Source organism: Zalophus californianus, chromosome 13, assembly GCF_009762305.2.
Source record: "Zalophus californianus isolate mZalCal1 chromosome 13, mZalCal1.pri.v2, whole genome shotgun sequence".
Classification (NCBI taxonomy): Eukaryota; Metazoa; Chordata; class Mammalia; order Carnivora; family Otariidae; genus Zalophus; species Zalophus californianus.
Window position 1 is genome coordinate 87,532,429 of NC_045607.1, and position 19,088 is coordinate 87,551,516.

The following is a 19,088-nucleotide window of genomic DNA, read 5'->3' on the forward strand; positions in this document are numbered from 1 at the left end:
CCACAAAAAAGAATGAAATCTTGCCATTTGCAACAACATGGATGGAGCTAGAGGGTATAATACTAAGCAAAGTAAGTCAGACAGAAAGACATATACCCTATGATTCCACTCATATGCGGAATTTAAGAAACAAAACAAACAAGCAAAGAGGAAACAAAGAAAGAGAGAAACAAACCGAGAAACAGACTCTTAACTATAGAGAGCAAACTGGCGGTCACCAGAGAGGAGGTGGATGGAGGGTGGGGGAAACAGGTGATGGAGATGAAGGAGGGCACTTGTGATGAGCACCTGGTGAGGTACGACTTTGGTAAATCACAATATCGTACACCTGAAACTAATAAAACACTGTAGGTTAACTCTACTGGAATTAAAATTGTATGGGTCTAATAATGGCTCATATGTAACTCAGGGACTACGGTGTATTTTAATTTGTCACCAATCTATTTCACATTTTATCTGAATTACCTGGTCTCCAGGAGTGAAACATGAGTGATTTTTTTCCTCCTTCAAAATCTAGAGTAGTTTCAAACTAGTAAATTAATTGGAAATGTGACATATAAATACAAGGATAAAGCAAAAGTTATACAAGAGGTCACCTGGAACATAGCTTATTTCCATATCCATTAAGTAGAATTTACAAACATGAAATCTTCCTAATCTAGATTTCACAGGAAATAGAACCTAGCCCTTTCTGGCATGTTTACAACACCCCTACGTTCTGAAATCCTGTTTCACTAGGAAATGGCTAAAAATTAAAATAACTGGCTTTAGAAATTCAGGGGAACCCATCAGCTACGCTCAGGAGAGGCTGAAGGCCCCTGTCATTCTGTGTCTTAACTTTCTAGTTTATCAAGATTTCTAGGAGTGGAATGTCTTACAGCCTTAACCATAAAATTACTGCCTCTAGATCTTAATCAGCTTCAAGGCTGGAGCAGAGTGGAACTGAGTGATGGCCGAATGGAACATAGATGAAGCGATGGAGACCACCAGTCACTCAAAGTCCCATTTTATTAAGTGCTTGGAAAATGAGGTCACAGAACCTTCAGTCAATTTAGGATTTAGTACAGGAAGCAGAAGATTTGGGGTACTCTCTGAGGAGATTCATGTGAAGGCTCAAGTTGGCCTAGAGAAAACAGGGCACAGGAAAACAGAACATGCTAAGATTGTAACGGACATACATGCTTCTGCCAAAATAAGTGGAGAAGTGTTTTGTTTTGTGTTTTTATCACTGAGACTAACTGGAAGACTATGAAAGTTATTTAAAATAGAAATGATTATTTTTGTAAGATATGAAATATATAAAATAATTGATTTAGGCATAATTTATGCACACTTTTAGATTAAAAGATTTTCTTCCAAGCATACCTTTATATATGATAATTAAACAGAAATTTTCATCTCATGTGACTATGTCGCTTCTCTACCTCTATACAGCCATAACCCAGAATCCAACATTATTTTAACTTTTTTTTTTTTTTCCTTTGGTAAGAGAGACGGGTAGTTTGGCTCCTTCTGTAACAGTCATTTCCCATAAATATAAGGAAACCCTTCCAGGACTGATGTGAAAAAGAATTTCTGAGATACACCGTTAGGTGAAAAAAAACAAACAAAACGAGAGGCAGTATTGTTTGGTTACTATTTGTATTTTTAAAAATGTAATGAGCAGTAAAGAGAGAGAGAGACATTCTGCTCGTATATTCACAGAATATCTCTAGCATGATACTCAAAGAACTTGACACACTGGTTGTCTCTAAGGAAAAGCGTGAAGAACAGGGTCGGGAGGACACTGCATCATGCACACTCCTAGATCTTTTTACCTGTGCTACTTAAGAATGTGTAACTAATGCACATACACAAATTAATAAAAACAGAATAAATAGCCACTGGTACCATTCCAGCAAAGGAATAAGAAGGGCAAAAGCATTTTCTGGAGGCACTAAACACATTCATTCATCTATTTTTTTTTTCTTAAGTAATCTCTACACCCAACATGGGGCTTGAACTTATAACCCCGAGATCAAGAGTATATGCTCTACCGACTGAGACAGCCAGGCTCCCCAACCATTCATCTTTTCAGAAAAAAGAAATTCCCTTACACTGAATCCATAAACACGTAAACCCAAGAATAAAGAAATAAAAGCATCTCTAAGTCTTAAACAAATCTTAACTTTCTATAATTACATAAGCTAGGCCAGACTTTGACTTATATAGCAGCAGATGGACATTCAAATTTCCTTCCAGGTAACTGAAAGAAATTACAGTGTTTTACATTAATCAAAAGAGGGAGAGAGAGAAGGGGCGCCTGGATGGCTCAGTTGGTTAAGCAACTGCCTTCAGCTCCGGTCACGGTCCCAGGGTCCTGGGATTGAGCCCCGCATCGGGCTCCCTGCTCGGCGGGAAGCCTGCTTCTCCCTCTCCCACTCCCCCCGCTTGTGTTCCCTCTCTCTCTGTCTCTCTCTGTCAATTAAATAAATAAAATCTTTAAAAAAAAAAAAAAGAGGGAGAGAGATGAACAATGTTTCAACACATTTCCCTTGTGCCTCTTGGTGGGATCTACTTTTAGTGAGAGCCATTTAACATACACAATTACTATATGTATATATAGAAAGGTATAAAAATTAGCTTTCATATCACAGTCTAAAAAATGATTAATGTAATCTTATTTGGTTAACAAGAAGAAAAAAGAACTCCATAAATAACCATCTAATTATAAGAACACAAATGTTATTTTATGGAGAAGTGAGTACATAAAACTTCTTAAATTGCTAATTATTATAAAGTCTGGTATAAAATAAACTATGTTGTGATGAGCACAAAAACATTACTAACTACAATCACAAGGTTTTGATCCTCAGATGCAAATTGGGTTCAGGTCCCAAAATTCTAAAATTCTACAAATGATGTGGTTCTACAGAACAATAATGAAGAAAAATAAGAGATTTTCTTAAAGATTTTTTATTCATTTATTTGAGAGAGATTGGGGGGGCAGAGGGAGAAGCAGACTCCCCACTGAGCAGGGAGCCCGACTCAGGGCTCAATCCCAGGACCCTGAGATCATGACCTGAGCCAAGGACAGACGCTTAACTGACTGAGCCACCCAGGTACCCCAGAAAAGTAAGAGTTTTAAATGAATGAAGATACACAAGGAAATATCATGGTGATGCAGTTAGGAGAAAGATCAAAGTATGATGAGCTCAGAGTTGTGACTGGAGCATTTAACCTCCACCTTAATATCCATGTGCCACTGAAATGTTAACAATAAATAGATTCCTAGCATTATTAATTTAATAAAACATAAAACATTTATTCAAGTAGTAACTTAGCTGAACTCACGTCCAGTGATGTTCCATTAAAAATATTAATCTTTTTGAAACTTATTTAATACTATCAGCAAGAAATGCCTATTAATGTGTGTATACATATTTATAGAAATAACAACATATGTGTGTGTGTATACTTATACACATGGACTCCACTGGCCAAATTAAAAAGTAAATAAAAGGAGAAATAGTATTTTGACCAAATCTGAATATCAGTAGTTTATACCATAATATATATTCATGAAATAAAATTATAATGTTACCACCATAATCTTTCAGAAAATTCTGATATTTCTGTGTAACTTGAAATCTGAAAACTTTTACTATGCAAGGATCAAATACTAAAACAAGTTATGTATATGTTTTGTCATTTAAAGTTATAAAACTAAAGGAAATCATATGCTCAAATGCAAATCCTCCATTAATCACTGAGATCCTTCTAGTATAAGAAAGATGGTTGTATACTGAATATTAGACTAGCTAAGAAAATATTTCAAGCCCTATTTATTTTTCTTAGTAATGGCTTCAATCTGAAATTATCTTTTTGTTTCTATTGGCATATCTTGGCAAATGGGTTTGCACACTGGGATACATTTTTCTTTGAGCCAGAAGTTATTCCTACTAAATTTAGATAGAAGTATTCCTGTATATACTGAAGTCAAATGTAAAAGAGAGTCAGGGCAATTATTCTGAGAACAGAGCAGGAAACCTTGCTACCCACGAACTGAGTAAAGTACCCAAGAACTCAAAACTTAACTAGCTTCACATCAACTGAATTAATTGACTGTACATTCCACTTATTATAGCCTCTTAAGCAATAGCCCAATTGACTATTTTCCAGGCAGGAATTCTGGCTACAGTATAGGCTACTGCTACCCGGTCAGTCGTGTTAAGCATGCTCTAGGTATAGGCTGAACCCTAAAGAACAGCCAGAGAAATGAACTTCAGTGGCACAGCCTGGCTCTATGTTTGAACGAAACAGCTTAAGTCTTGACCAACAAGTTGCTCAAGATTATGCTCATACGGTTCTACAGAGAATGAAAAAGATACATGAAAATAAGCAAATTCCCTTTAAAGATATGGTACCCACCAAAAAATATCTTGAGTTCTAGGAGTCTAAACAACCAGAAGCTACAAATTTTCTAACCTTTGGCAAAAGGAGAATGGTAGAAAATTGTAAATAGGTTGCATGGCACTTACACTTTGTTAACTTTACTAGAATAACAGATGTGAAATTGTACACAGAATCACCACTTCATTGTGAATGAAGGAGATGAAGCTCTTTTGCACTACTGAGAGGGGGATCTAAATCAAATATAAATTTTGGTAATAATGGAGGATAATACAATAAACCCAAGCAGATGTATATTTAGATTATATATCTCTATCATAGTACACTATCAATTGTGCTTTGACCTTATGATTTTTCCATGCAAAGTTATCTTTTTATTTAACTTTTTTACCCCTTTTGCTAACAAGGAAATTTTCTTGTAAAAAAAGAAAACAAGCTACCAACCTTAACAAGATAACCTTAAGTATTAACGCTTTTTTAAAAAGTGTAAATCATATATACAGTTGATAATATGAATTGATTGTTTTTAATAGGTTTCCACTATTCCCGGTTATTATAACTCAGTTATCTTTAAGTGTTAGTTTAATTTACCAATTAACATAATAAAAGTCACACATCAAATCTGCGTAATGGATAACTTAAAGGGTACTGCCACTTTTCATACTCTACATAGAAAACACAACAAAACAAAAAAACAAACTATAAAACTTACTGTTATATTTGCACCCGTATTGCCATGACCCCAAATAATCAATTTTATTAACTCAGTAATAACACTAATAAATTTAGTAAACCCACATCCAGTGGATGAGGATGTTAAGCAGACAGCCTGCAGTCTGTGAAGACAGACAGCAATGTCTGGAGAAAGGGTTGGGAATGCACAGATGGTGTGCCACTAAAAGATTAGTGGGAAAGAACTCTTTCTCCCCATTTTTCAGTTTTCCTAAGGCCCTGATAAGCAGCAAGTGTTCCCCTTTTCACTGAAAATGACTTTGAGTGGCCTTTATCAGGAGCACTATAAAGTACCGGCACCTGATCTACTTCCTTTCCTTTTACGGTAAAGATATAGTTATTTTTACATCTAGAACATTTTATAATTCCTTTGTAAATATTATGATTTTGAAACTGGGAGGAAATTAAGATATCATTTAGTTTAAGCCCTTATTTTACTGCTAGGGGAAATGAGGTTCAGAGAAGCTATGATTTCATTTCTAATCTACATAAATATACCAGCGTGACTAAGAAGTTTAGAAATGTCATATTTAGTGTTATTAAAAGCAAGAGACAAACACACATAAGAAATGCTTCAAAAACACAAAGAAAAAAAGTACAAAAAAGACCTCTCCCTCAGAATGGCTAGTCTTCTGTTCTGGTGTTAGTAGGAAACAGTAAATTAAATATAATGAGATTTCAGAAATGGATTAGGGAAGAGGTACTAAGTGATGAAAGTCTGAACACATGTAATGATTACAAACATAAAAATTATGTACAAAATACTTACCAAGTACATATTATATCTTGAGGAAAATCCATAAAATGAGAAATACAAAGCCTCTCATAATTATTTCCTACCCAATTTGTTTCTACCTCTATTTCATTACAAGAACAAAATATACAGCAAATTATGAAATGCACTTAATTCAAATCCCCAGTCCCCTTTTACATAAAGCACCTACATCAATTCCATTGCTACTTTAGCTGGGGGGTTTCTAAGTGATTACTCTCCTTATACTGAGCTGAGGTGAGACTGGAAAGCTCAGGACACAGAGTTTGATGATATCAAATTCTACACAGCTTGTTATGACTATTTCTAGGAAAGCATTCTAATACATTAAAATCTGTGTCAAAATAACTATTTGTATTAAATTTTAAAAACTTGGAAACTCAAATACATAGGCCTGTTCCTCAGATACTTGCTCATGCCTATCATCAGAGACAACACAACAGACATGTTTTTCTCACTGGAATCACCTAGATCGGTCCTTCCCAAAGTGTCTCTGTGGTTGAACAGAGGGACTTCATAATATGGCACATGGGTAAACACTTCCAACCTTACTATTTAAGTATGGGTTTTTATATGCTTTAGAAAAAATTACACATGGTTTTCTATTTTAGAAGTGAATCAATTTCAAAAAAATACATTAAGTAAATAATAGTACAGGTGACATAAGTGAATATGGCCAAACTAAATGTCTAAGGTTTGGGAACTGCTGCCCATATGGTAACGTCTCTGGTGATGAGTTAATGTAAAGACTACTGTTGAAAGATGTGAAAATTTAAACTCAATTGTATTTTACTCTTCATAAGCCCGGGTAAATCAGCATAAGATAAAAGTAAGTTCTTTCAGTAGAAATTCATAGTATTATACTGAATATCACTGAAGGAAGCCTATGAAAATCAGCATTAATGAGTAAGACTCACCTCTCTTCCCATTATTCATAAAAACTTCCCAACTCACATAATTGTGGGGGACATATCCGTATCATTCTGCATAGTACCACATGGACCACATTCTGGATAACACCAAAGTACTAAAACTGCTCAACACATTTGTGCCCAGCCCAGTCTGTGTTGTTTTTTTCCCTCGATAGAGGAAAATGTACCATAGAGGCTACCAAGAAGCTAAATTAAACAAATAAAAACTCAAATACTTACTGTTGCTGGAGAGGCCCGAGTGGTATGTGTCACTGAGTGGCCGGAGTTCTCCATGGAATTGCCGATGAGATAGGTCCCTCCAGAGCTGCTGATGAGTTGTCCTCCCGTGACGCCCATCTGAATCCCACCAGTGCCCACCATGCTGTGGGACGAAACCACGGTAGTCACCTGCGCAGAACTCCCTTGAGTATCAAAGTAATTCCCTCCAGTGTTTTGGCTGTACATCTGCGTTTCCGTGTAAGGATAAGTTGTTGTCCGGCTTTAGAAGAAGAAGGAAAAAGGGAGCAATTAGTAGCTTATTTATATCGTCTTAATTTTTTTCTAGTGTGAATATATGCCTAAAATGTTAGCTTAGCCTTTGGAACAAGGAGAGTTTTGCATTTTTGTATGAAACGTCACTCCAGAAATGAAGGGTACGTTCGTTCCTTTAGTAAGTACCTCAACACTCCTCTGCACTTGAGAACTTTTGCCCTTGACTAGCGCCTACCTCCAGCACATAAATAAGCTCAGGTCTCATCCCGCCAAGAAATCTTGCTGAGCGACTTCTCCAATTCAGTATAATGCTTCCTGCAGAACCCAGTTTTAGAAAAAGGGGCTGACAGGTCAACTCCCCGTGCTACTTCCCATTCCTGGGTGACTTCAATAAACCTCCGTGACCAAGGGAGTGTGGGTGGATCTCTTTCTTGCCACCATAAGGACCTTGAGCAAACAGTTCACTCTCGTCGGACCCTCAATCCCTATCTCTACCTCCTTCTCTTCCTTCACACTCAGGTTCCTCCCCGAGGAGATGACTAGGCCACCCTTCACGTCCTTACTTTCAACTTAGCAACAAATGCAGTGAAGGTTCTGCCCTTAGCTTTTCATTGCAGTTGCTTATGACCAAATCTAAATACCAAGCTAAAAGGCTGCTGTCAGTCCTTATCTATTTTTGACCTATCTGCAGCACGACATTGTTGACCACCTCATGTTGCCCTTTCCTTCCTTCTCCTGTTCTGAGTAAGCAGCTTATTTGCTTGATTTGTTTTTCATTTCCAATGGACTATCCCTTACATTTTAACCTGACTTTGGTTTTCACTTCTCATTCTGAAATAATTATAAGCTCACAAGTTGCAAAAATAGTACAGAGAGGTATAAAATACTTTCATTTAAAACAAATTCAAATATCCAATGAAAATTCCCAATTCTAACATCATTCTCTTTAACCCCACATCCCACAGCCAGCCACTACTGACAATTTGGTGTGTATGTTCTCAGACATTTTTCTATCGTATATATAGAGTCTCTCGGTCCTAACTTCTCTTGCTCCTCAGTTTCTATGGCATTTCTTGTCCATTCTTTGTTTTTTTTTTTGGTTTGTTTGTTTGGTTTGGTTTTTTTTTTTTTTCACCACTACCTAAAAAGACCTTTTGGAGGCTCTAGTTCTCTGGCACTTTAAATACTAGTATTTTCTGAGGTCTCCATTTTTAGCTCTTATTTTTTTCTCATTTTTATTCAGACCACTTATTTTTACCATAGGCATGCTCATACCTGAGTTAATCTCTCTCTCTACTTTGTGGTTATACTTGAAGAATTAAATCCTGGGTTTCTAACCATCACCTGGTTATCTCCACTAGGAAACCCCATGATAAATGGGAAGTCCCCATATGTAAAATTTAACTTATGGCTAAAAAGAAATTCCCTTTTTCTCTCACTCCTTTTCCTATACTCCCCCTCTCGGTGGAGGGCAGCACCACTATCCTCAGCTCACTCCTTCCTCATCTAGACTGACATCAGTCACTAAGTCTTACTAATTTTACCTTCTAAATAATTCTCCAATCGTCCTTCCCATGCTCATACTCACTGCCTTTGCTCACAAGATTCTCTACTATAATTGCCCCCTAATTGGTTTTCCTTCCTCTAATTTGGTTCTTTTCCAATCTATCTTCACCTTTGCAGCCAGGGGAGCTTCCCCAAAATTCAAATATGAAACACAAACTTTTCTTAAAAACTTCTCCATGATTCTCCGTGGCCTGCAGAAGAAATTCGAAACCCTTGGCCTGCCTTACAAGAAGCAGCAGGGCTGGTGCCTACATGATCTCTGGACAGGTGACTAGCTATGTCCTCAGACGCTTTCCTCACAGCACACTGACCTTTCCACTGGTTCCTCCCAGAATTATTTTTTTGTACACCTTGCCCTCTGTGGCCAATCCTTGTAGGGCTGTTATATTTTGTTCCCTGTACTTTACCAACACCCTGTGCATCCCTGAAACAGCTCTCAACACACTTATTAATTTCCTCGTGTCTTCATACTCCTGCGAAATTACGTTTTATTCCCATCTGTACCCTCAACACTTAAACAGTTGCTGGTATGTAGCAGGCACACTAGTCAAGAAATAAAAATATGATTCTATTTAAAAGTATATTTGACATAATGGCCACTTTCATAAATTTCTAAAACACAAATCCTTTTTTGTTTTGTTAAAATGTGAGAATTTATTTGAGAATTCTAAGATGTTTTGGCATCACTTAAAGCAGATCAAACCCATTACAAATTACACTTGTAATATAATCTATAGTGTAAATTTTAGTAAAATAGTAAAGATGCTCCAAAACTATTCTCCACTGGGTAAAGTTACCACTTTCCCCACATCCAGGTATAAACTTTAGTTTGGAGTGATGAGTGAAATAACCCCACAGAGAACTTTTTTTTTTTTTTTAACAGATAGAAAAATGCCATTTAAAATACACACACATCATCATTGCTCTATTTCCCAGCTGGAAGTCCATTTATATATTTCTTTCATTATACATTTATATAAGAAAAACCAGCCACGTTGCTTTCAAATTTAGGTAAAAAGAGAAATGTGCTCATTTTAATTTATGCCCACTAAATATGATAGTGACCCTATTTCACTGTGCTTAAATAACACAATCTGATGATGATATTTAAGTAAAGCTAAGTAAAGTGTAGAAATACATATATGACAATAAATACTTCCACAAAGCTGGGCATGGTGCTGGCTTTCCTTTTCACAGTCTGAACAAAATGATTAAGCGTGCTCGCAACACAAAGCTGATTTCACAAGTGAAACATATAATAGTTAATGCTCTCTAATATTTACTGACCATTTCCTATGCAACAGGCACTATTTAATGTGCTTTTCAGGTATTGACTCGTTTAATCTTCATTACAACTCTATGAGATAGGTACTATTATAATTTCTATTTCACAGACAACGTGAGTAATTGTTTAGAAAAGGTTAGAGAGATTACATAAGCTTTGTCCAAAGCAAACAGCTAGTGAAAAAAAAAAGTAGATTTGGGGAGCACCTGAGTGGCTCAGTTGGTTAAGTGGTTAAATGTCTGCCTTTGGCTCAGGTAGGCCTCGCTGCTCAGCAGGGAACCTGCTTCTCCCTCTCCCTCTGCCCTTCCCCCTGCTTGTGCTCTCTTGCTCTCTCTTTCCCTCCCTCTCTTTGAAATAAATAAAATCTTTAAAAAAAATAGATTTGGGAGTCTGCACTTAGCCCATGTTCTCAACCATTTCATCACATAAAAAGAACTTTTTGTGTATGTCATTATTTGTGAACGACTGTGGGAAACAGCCTCTACAGGTGTTACAGGGAAGGGATGAGCTTCCTGTTGCTATCTGGGATTTGCTTACACCTGCGCTCACTGTTTACTAGAACCACACTTCCCTCTTGTCTTACTCAGAATAGAAACTGGGAGATGTCCTTGGTAATCGAGGAGAGATGGAGAAGGCGGGATTATTTCAGAGAATACTTACTCACCACACACTTGGCTTTTAGAGGTTCTGTGATCATGGAAGCCACTACTCTACCATAAGAGAAACATTCCAAGGGATTTAAATCACTCCATCTGTTGGGCATGCCTCCGGAATTCTCGGTGAACAACGGTAATACCAACCAATGCATCACGGATACATAAAATCTCTATAGCCCTCAAGTCAGTATGAAAACATGGCAACCCACTTTTATTTTCATACTTCCTTCTGGTAGGTAGAGATAATTTGTGAGCTAGAAAGTGAGAAAAGCACAGGAGAAGGGGAAAGTCACTGAAGAGTGTGCCTGACTCACAAACTATCCTCATCACTCAATCATGACCCATGGGATGGGGGAGAAGACTGGGCTACTGCACAGACATACATTGGGGTAAAGACTGACAATTTTGGGAGGGGCGGACAAAATTTATTAGGAAGTGAAGTGTCGAGAAGGGTTTTTGAATTTGTCTTCTGACAAATGTACCCTTGCAGTGGGAATGGAGGAGACTTTTAAACGGGGTAATAGAGGCAGACCACAATATCCTTAGTCCCTGTCCTTTAAAGGTAAGGATGGTAAGCATTAACGCATTGTTGGAGTCCTCTCTCCAGAGGCAGGGACAAAGTCATGCACAGATAACTCTGAAAGGTCTCTTCCATGTGTAAATGCTTTAAGCTCCTGGATAAATACTGAAAATTTTACGTAAAAAAAAAAAAAGAAGCACCAACAGCACAAAGTTCTTTCTTAGGTACTGGAAGTAATGACTCTTTAATTCTGATACCTCAGATCAGCCTGTTTTTCATATTGTATAATAAATACATATGAGTTATTGCTTGAACACTATTTTCCCCCCCAATTTCCAAAACATATGTTCCAGAAAATTACTCAATATTTGGCATATCAGACTGAAAGCAGCTTACTATTTCTGGACCGTACATTCCTGAAAGAGCTAAATTCCCAAGCAGTTCTGTGCACATTTGAAAAGTGCTACTGTGTTCCTTTTGCTTGCTCTTTATTGATTGCCACAGAATGTTATGAAAATAATGTGTCGTATTATTTCTATAGCAGAAGAGAAGATTTTCCATTGTTCCGCATATGCATCCAGTAATGAATGTAAATATGTAGGATAGGTGCATACTTGCTGACAAAAGCTTCTTCATAGCTGACTCTTTTATAAGGTTCTACGTAAACGTCAGGACTGATCCATTGAATTCAGTAAGTTAGTGCTGTTTGCATCCCATCATGCCTCAGCATATACCCTGGCTAAGCATGACCCTGAATATTCCCTGCTTGCTTATTCACTAGGATGATTATGTCAAGCTACCTTAGCTATAACCCAATTTTCTGTTTCCTTTAGCTTCAAGTGTCTTATCCACAACTCCAAATACATAACATCTCCAAACTATGTGTTTTGTATTTTACCCAGGTTTTGAATATCCTCCCACCAATAAGCTAGTCAACTAGAAGATTAAGCAATGGCATGAAAATGGTAAATTAAGGAAATAGAGTATCTTGCAAGTTTTATACCATAAAATGTATTATGAAGATAGAATAGAATAATGCGGATCATTATAATACCTTACACAGGGAGAATGTTTTATTCTTTGCAGGCTACTCTGTACACATTCTTTTAACAAATATTTACTGAGCATCTATTCTGGCACCTAGAATAAAAGGAACAAAAGAGACATGACATCTACGGTCATAAGGACTAGATGAGCAGTAGGTGGTCAAAAATAAGAAATTCAGGGGCTCCTGGGGGGCTCAGCTGGTTAAGCGTCTGCCTTCGGTTCAGGTCATGATCTCGGGGTCCTGGGGTCGAGCCCCGTATCGGGCTCCCTGCTCAGCAGAGAGCCTGCTTCTCCCGCTGTCTCTGACCCTCCTCCTTGCTTGTTCATTCTCTCTCTCAAAAATAAATAAATAAATATAAATAAATAAGAAATGCAATATGATAATTAGAAATTTTCTTAAGTCTATGGAAGAAAAATCAAATATGAAAGCAAAAAAGGGGAAGGGGGGGTTATTAGAGGAGTCACGTAATGTTACCCCAAAGGGGAGATTTAGTTTAAAACTACAAGATGAAAAGGAGTCAGCCCTGTGGAAAGCAGAAAGAAAAACATATCAGGAAGAGAGCACTGTGTGTGAAAAGCTACAACACAAGAAAGATCCTGATATTGAGGAAGAAATCACAAGTCTAGAATGGCTGGATATAATGAATGAGGATATTAGAGAGAAATGGGGTTGAAAAAGTAGGTAAAAATTAAACATCCAAACTATGTAAATATATTTTTTTTAAACTGTGGGTCACATTCACAATTTTAATAGGTCACAACAACTATTAAAAAAAGAGACTAGCCTAGGCCAGCCAACATTCAAGCATATTACACCTTGGAAGGATAAGCATGATTTTGAGAAACATTTACTTCTATCATTTAAATACATGATGTGTGTGTGTGCTCGCGTGGGTGTGCATAGGCTTATGGGTGTATGTGTGTATTCGCCTGAGTATAAAATGTACATCTAACCTCGTCACTGTGGATGGTAGTTCACAAAGTTTGAAAGACACTGTTATGAACTATGGCGAGAACTTTGAATTTTGTTTTAAGCTGGGGTAGGAGCAAGGAGGCGTGGGTAGGGGAATGTCCCTACTAGAGAAATAACCAGAACAAAATCCTGAGGCCAGAGAGGGAACTGGAAACCATGAGGAAGGGAGGGCCCAATGCTGCAGACGGGTCATGTGAGATGATTCTGGAACATGTCCATGAGATAGGATAGGAGGTGATCTTACTGAAAAGTGTTTTACTGTCCTGACAGCAATATTCATTTTATCGAACCAGATCGAAGAAATAGGTAAATAAGTGTAGCCAGAATGTCTTCTTAAATATTTTCCAAAAATCTGAGAGCACAAGACGGAACCTGGAGAATTTGGGAACTAGGCGGAATTATTTTTAAAGATGGGGGATATACTGTCTCATTTATTGGCATTAGGGGAATCACACAGGTTGGGAAGTGTTATCCCGCTTATGCAGCCACGATCAGAATCTAGTGGTGACACAGGTGCATGATTTGAGATCATGATTTGTGGTGTCCTCATTGGACTTCTTCTGTGATGTGGTTTTGTCTACAGTCTGGTCGCTGCCTAACATCACTCATGCCCACCCTTGTTCAGCTGCATTCTCCAGACTCCCCTGAAATTCTCTGAGTCACAAATACCTTTAGATACATCCTGTGTTCTGCTTACATATGCCAGAGTTGCTTTCTTTGCTTGAAATCAAGAACCCTGCCTTAAACAGTTTTCCACTATGAAGTTTTTATGTGCATCACAAAAGCCCTGCACAGAAGTAGCTACATTATTTGGAATCTTCAATAAATTGTGTTCATACGGGATATAATCTCTGGCTAGCCGGCATGCATGACTTATTTGAGTTTTGAAACAGATCTTCTCTCGAATGCTCCCAGTCAGACTGAAGCCAGAAGATGCAATGGAGTGGGGACATGTCCATTTTGTGAAACACATCAAAGGGAAAATAGTAATTCAGAAGGGAATTCGAGTGACATGACATTTAACCTCCTATTATTACCTAAGAATAAAAAATAGACTGAATATAAAGAAATACTACCCAATATCACGAATAAAACCCTTGGCTTGATTTAAATTCAGAAGACAGACTTATTTCTACTCATTTCAACTGCTATACCAATAAGTAAAAACTAAAAGCATCTATTGAATTGTTGCCAAAACAACAAGGAGGAAATGCAAGAGTGAATGGTAAAAGTCAATAAGAATTCTTGCAACGACTAATTGGGATTTCTCATTCATATGTAGTATTTTCATTACTATACATGTTGATAATGTCCAAAGTATTGGAACTGTAACTTTTTATCATCCTATTATCATTACATCAAGATAACTGGACATTTATACTTTGTATTTAAATTCTTTATTTCTAATAAAGAAATGTGATTCTCACACTTCAGCATTCATAAGAATCACTGGGAGGGCTTGTTGAAACACCAATGGCTGGACCCCACGCCCAAAATTTCTGAACCAGGTTGGTGTTTCTAAAAAGTTCTCAGATAATGTCAGTGCTGCTGGTCTGCGAAACTCTGAGAAACACAGTACTGGAAGATATTAAAAATGTGCAACCAGAGTTCACAGGTATGAAGGAAAAAAGTACAATCTCACAACTATTAGTTCTTTTAGTCTGAGTGTTTTAAAAAGTCTAAAGTCTGCTATTATAAAGGAGTTTTATACTCTGTTGCAGCTATCCCTGAGAGGATTACCAAAATGTTCATTGTTAGAATGGTTTTTAAGCACACCAGTAAGGTACACATAAGAGGGACATAGACAGGTCATTTGTCCTGACAACGTAAGTCAGGGAAGTTCATACGGACTTAAATCAATGTTGGCAGAAATGGAGCATACAAGATTTTCATCCACAGTCCCTGGTTTAAATTTATAAATAAGAAGAACTGAGCTAGATCGAATGGTAGTTCTATTTTTAATTTTTTTGAGGAAATTACATACTGTTTTCCGTAATGGCTGTACCAATTTATGTTCTCACCAACAGCACACAAGGGTTCCTTTTTCTCCATATCCTCATCAACACGTTATTTCTTGTCTTTTTGATAACAGCATTTCCCCGATGATTAACGATGCTGAGAATTTTTTCATGTACCTGTGGGCCATTTGTATGTATTTGAAAAAAAATATCTATTCAGGTCCTTAGCCCTTTCTTTAATTGGATTATTTGCTTTTTTTGCAAATAAAAAGTAGTGTTGGTCCCTTATATATTTTAGATATCAACCCCTTCCAGATACATGGCATACAAATATTTTCTCCCATTTGGTAGGTGGCCTTTTCATTTTGCTGATGGTTTCCTTCGCCTTTTCATTCGATGAGTTCACTTGTTTATTTTTGCCTCTGTTGCCTGTGCTTTTGGTGTCATATCTAAAACATCATTTCCAAGACTGATGTCAAGGAGCGTATACCCTGTGTTTTCTTTTAGCAGTTTTATAGTTTTGGATCTTATACTTAAGTCTGTAATTTATTTCAATTTGTGAGTGCTGTAACATAGTGGTCCGATTTCATTGTTTTTTTTTTTTTTTTTTTGCATGTGAAGATCTAGTTTTTCTCAATACCATTTATTGAAGAGACTGGAGCTAGAGGGTATTATGCTAAGCAAAATAAGTCAGAGAAAGACAATTATCATATGATCTCACTGATATGAGGAATTTGAGAAACAAGACAGAAGATCATAGAGGAAGGGAGGGAAAAATGAAACAAGATGAAACCAGAGAGGGAGACAAACCATAAGATCTACTCTTCATCTCAGGAAACAAACTGAGGGTTGCTGGAGTGGTGGGGGGGTGGGAGGGATGGGGTGGCTGGGTGATGGACATTGGGGAGGGTATGTGCTATGGTGAGCGCTGTGAAGTGTGCAAGACTGCTGAATCACAGATCCGTACCTCTGACACAAGTAATACAATATATGTTAAAAAAAAAAAAAGAAGAAGAAGAAGAAGAAGAAGATAGCAGGAGGGGAAGAACGAAGGGGGGGAAATCGGATGGGGAGACGAACCATGAGAGACAATGGACTCTAACAAACTGAGGGTTCTAGAGGGGAGGGGGGTGGGGGGATGGGTTAACCTGGTGATGGGTATTGAAGAGGGCACGTTCTGCATGGAGCACTGGGTGTTATACACAAACAATGAAGCATGGAACACTACATCAAAAACTAATGCTGTATGGTGATTAACATAACAATAAAAATTAAAATAATAAATAAAATCTTAAAAAAATAAAGTGTGAGTCCTCTATGCATGCTTGTGGATTTTTAATAAATCTGTTCAATGTCCAGATATTAATAGCGTACCACCTCCCAAAGTACACCATGTGATAGGACTCCATATTATTCAAGGTAAAAGAATTCTGAGGTTCACTTTTTAACACACTGCATTTCTTCTCTGGGGGACTTCTCAGAGCCTTCAGAAGACTAAAAGAAATTTAGAAGGGCCTTGGGCACAGTGTTTTCCTGCTTAGATAACCACAGAATACTTTTATGAAACTAACATTCTGTGAAACATACTTTATAAAATTCTCTATCAGGGTTGATGAGAAATCTATAAGCTAAACTGGAAGATTGTGAGAAGGCCTCCAACCAGGCCAGTCTTACTGCAACAGATACGCATGCAGTCAGCACACTGGCATTTCAAAATATCGATCGTCTCTGAACAGGAGACGAGCTTCAAAGAGTGGTTGATACATGACAGTCCTTTAAAATTAAAATCATTTAAAAAAAAAAAGATTTCTTAACTTGGCCATGATAGAGTAGGATGTCTTTATTTCCATTTTGACTGACATGATGGAGGACTGATTATGGGAGGCGGGGGAAGAATGAGTCAAAAAATGGGTAGGGAAAGGAAAAAAAAAAACATTCTATTAAAGAAAATGGAGTTTTGAGCTACATCAAGAAGTATCAATTGCACTGGGCTGTGTCTACATGGTGTGTAATGCTTCCCAGCTGGCTTAATTACAGCATTCTACATTACCAGCGATCAGAAATTCTAAGAATCTGTAGAAAAAGACAACACTATGATCCAGACTTTGAAAAAATATTCGTGGGAAAACTACTGGAAGGAACGGCCGATTCTGTTACCTTCTTCCTTTAGCAGAAAGCTGTTCTTGAACACCCAGCACCATAAAGTCGTCTTAGCCTGTGAGGCTACGACACAAGCTTGCTCACTAACTCACACTGCCCAGCCCGGGAGGCTGCAGTAGTCGTCTGTCCTCGCGATGACAACCAAGGAAACACTCTGGTATCATCGAATTATAATGATCACACATATTCACAAGTGATGACGCATCTCTGGGAGGGCTATCACCGCCTCTTGAGGGAGACCCTGTGCATCCTGGCCACACGGCACGGGCACACCGGGGACAGGAGCATCCGCACACTGGCACTTACTAGGCGTGTGCAGGTCTAAGGCTAGATGCTGGGTGCTCGAAGGTTCATGATAAAGACTGGCATGCCTGTGTTCTGGGAGTGTCATTAGCAAAAACGGCTTGATGATCGCACAGAAGTAGGGATCTCACTGAGACCCAGGTCAGGGATCAAACACTAGCTAGCTATGAATTCAGCATGGCAGAACGGAAGAAAAAGGGGGACTCTTTCCCAACACACATGGACGTGCATCAAATAAAAAGAGGGAATAGAGAAACTCTCAAGTCAACCTGAGAGACGAACATTGCACAGAGTCAAATAACAGCTTTCCAAAATCACAGAAAGATCAAAATAGCTTAAGCTGAGAAAAAAAAAAAAAGTGTGTTATATTTGAGAATAAATATTCATAGTCCTCTAGCTACTACAATTTTGAGGATAATTCACGACAAGACAATGTTTCTTTAGTAAATATGAAAGTGCTGTTACAGGATCTTTGGTCAAAAATTGCACTGGAATGGAAATTTTAATGAAAGGTTTTTAAAGATGCATCTTCCCTCCGCGTGCGTGTGGCCCCAGCGGCTGGAGATGCGGATACAATCTGGGCCCACACAGACCGGATCAAAGCTAATTGGACTTTGTGGCAAATGAACTCACGACCTAGAACTCATTAGTCATGATCTAACACAAGGAGACTGTGAGCCATAGCAAATACATGTTGACGTGAGATATTTACTTGGAATCATCTCTGTACTTAAATGGGCTTTCTCATTTTAAAGCGTCAACTTTGGCGATGTTGTTTTTCTAACATTTTGCAAATGAACGAGTTCACTGATCTCATATTTACCTATGGTGTGGAAGACCCTAAGGGCCGTGGTGGAGTTTAGGCACGAGGCAATAGGCAGAATTCAGAGTCCTAAATAGGAGCCAGAAATAAAAAAAAAAAGAATAACTATAGTACTTGATTTTTCAGAAATAGCTAAAGTTGACTGTTCACTATTTATAAGATGCTACAGAAAGCACTTCTGAAAAGCTAACCACCTCCATTTCATAGATGAACAGAAGTGAAGCAGGCTGTACATCTTTGACAAAGTCATACAATAGTCATCTCTCCGCCCGACCCTGGCCCAGTGATGAAGCACGACGATACACACCGTCTCGACACCCGTTCCAATCCCTTTGTCCTCTGCTGCTTCCCATCATACACACGAAAGCTATAGACCAGTGTTCCCAGGTGCCCTGCAGCTAACCACTGCCTTGTGACGTGGTTAAAGCCAAGAGAGAGAAGCAAAAGGGAGCTGGGGCTTTCTGGGAAAGCCTCTGTGTGCATGTGCGTGGCCCCATA

The 19,088-nt window shown here is 38.0% G+C and overlaps 1 protein-coding gene across 13 annotated transcripts in view; it reads right to left on the reverse strand.

The window, feature by feature from the left end:
- Positions 1 to 19,088, reverse strand: part of RFX3 (regulatory factor X3) — a 274,696-nt gene that overhangs the window by 87,272 nt on the left and 168,336 nt on the right. For all 13 annotated transcript variants that reach the window (XM_027616062.1, XM_027616061.1, XM_035723664.1 and 10 more), the window contains one exon: positions 7,048 to 7,306. In XM_027616062.1, the coding sequence (XP_027471863.1) occupies positions 7,048 to 7,306 (259 nt within the window). The remainder of the gene's footprint in view (positions 1 to 7,047; positions 7,307 to 19,088) is intronic.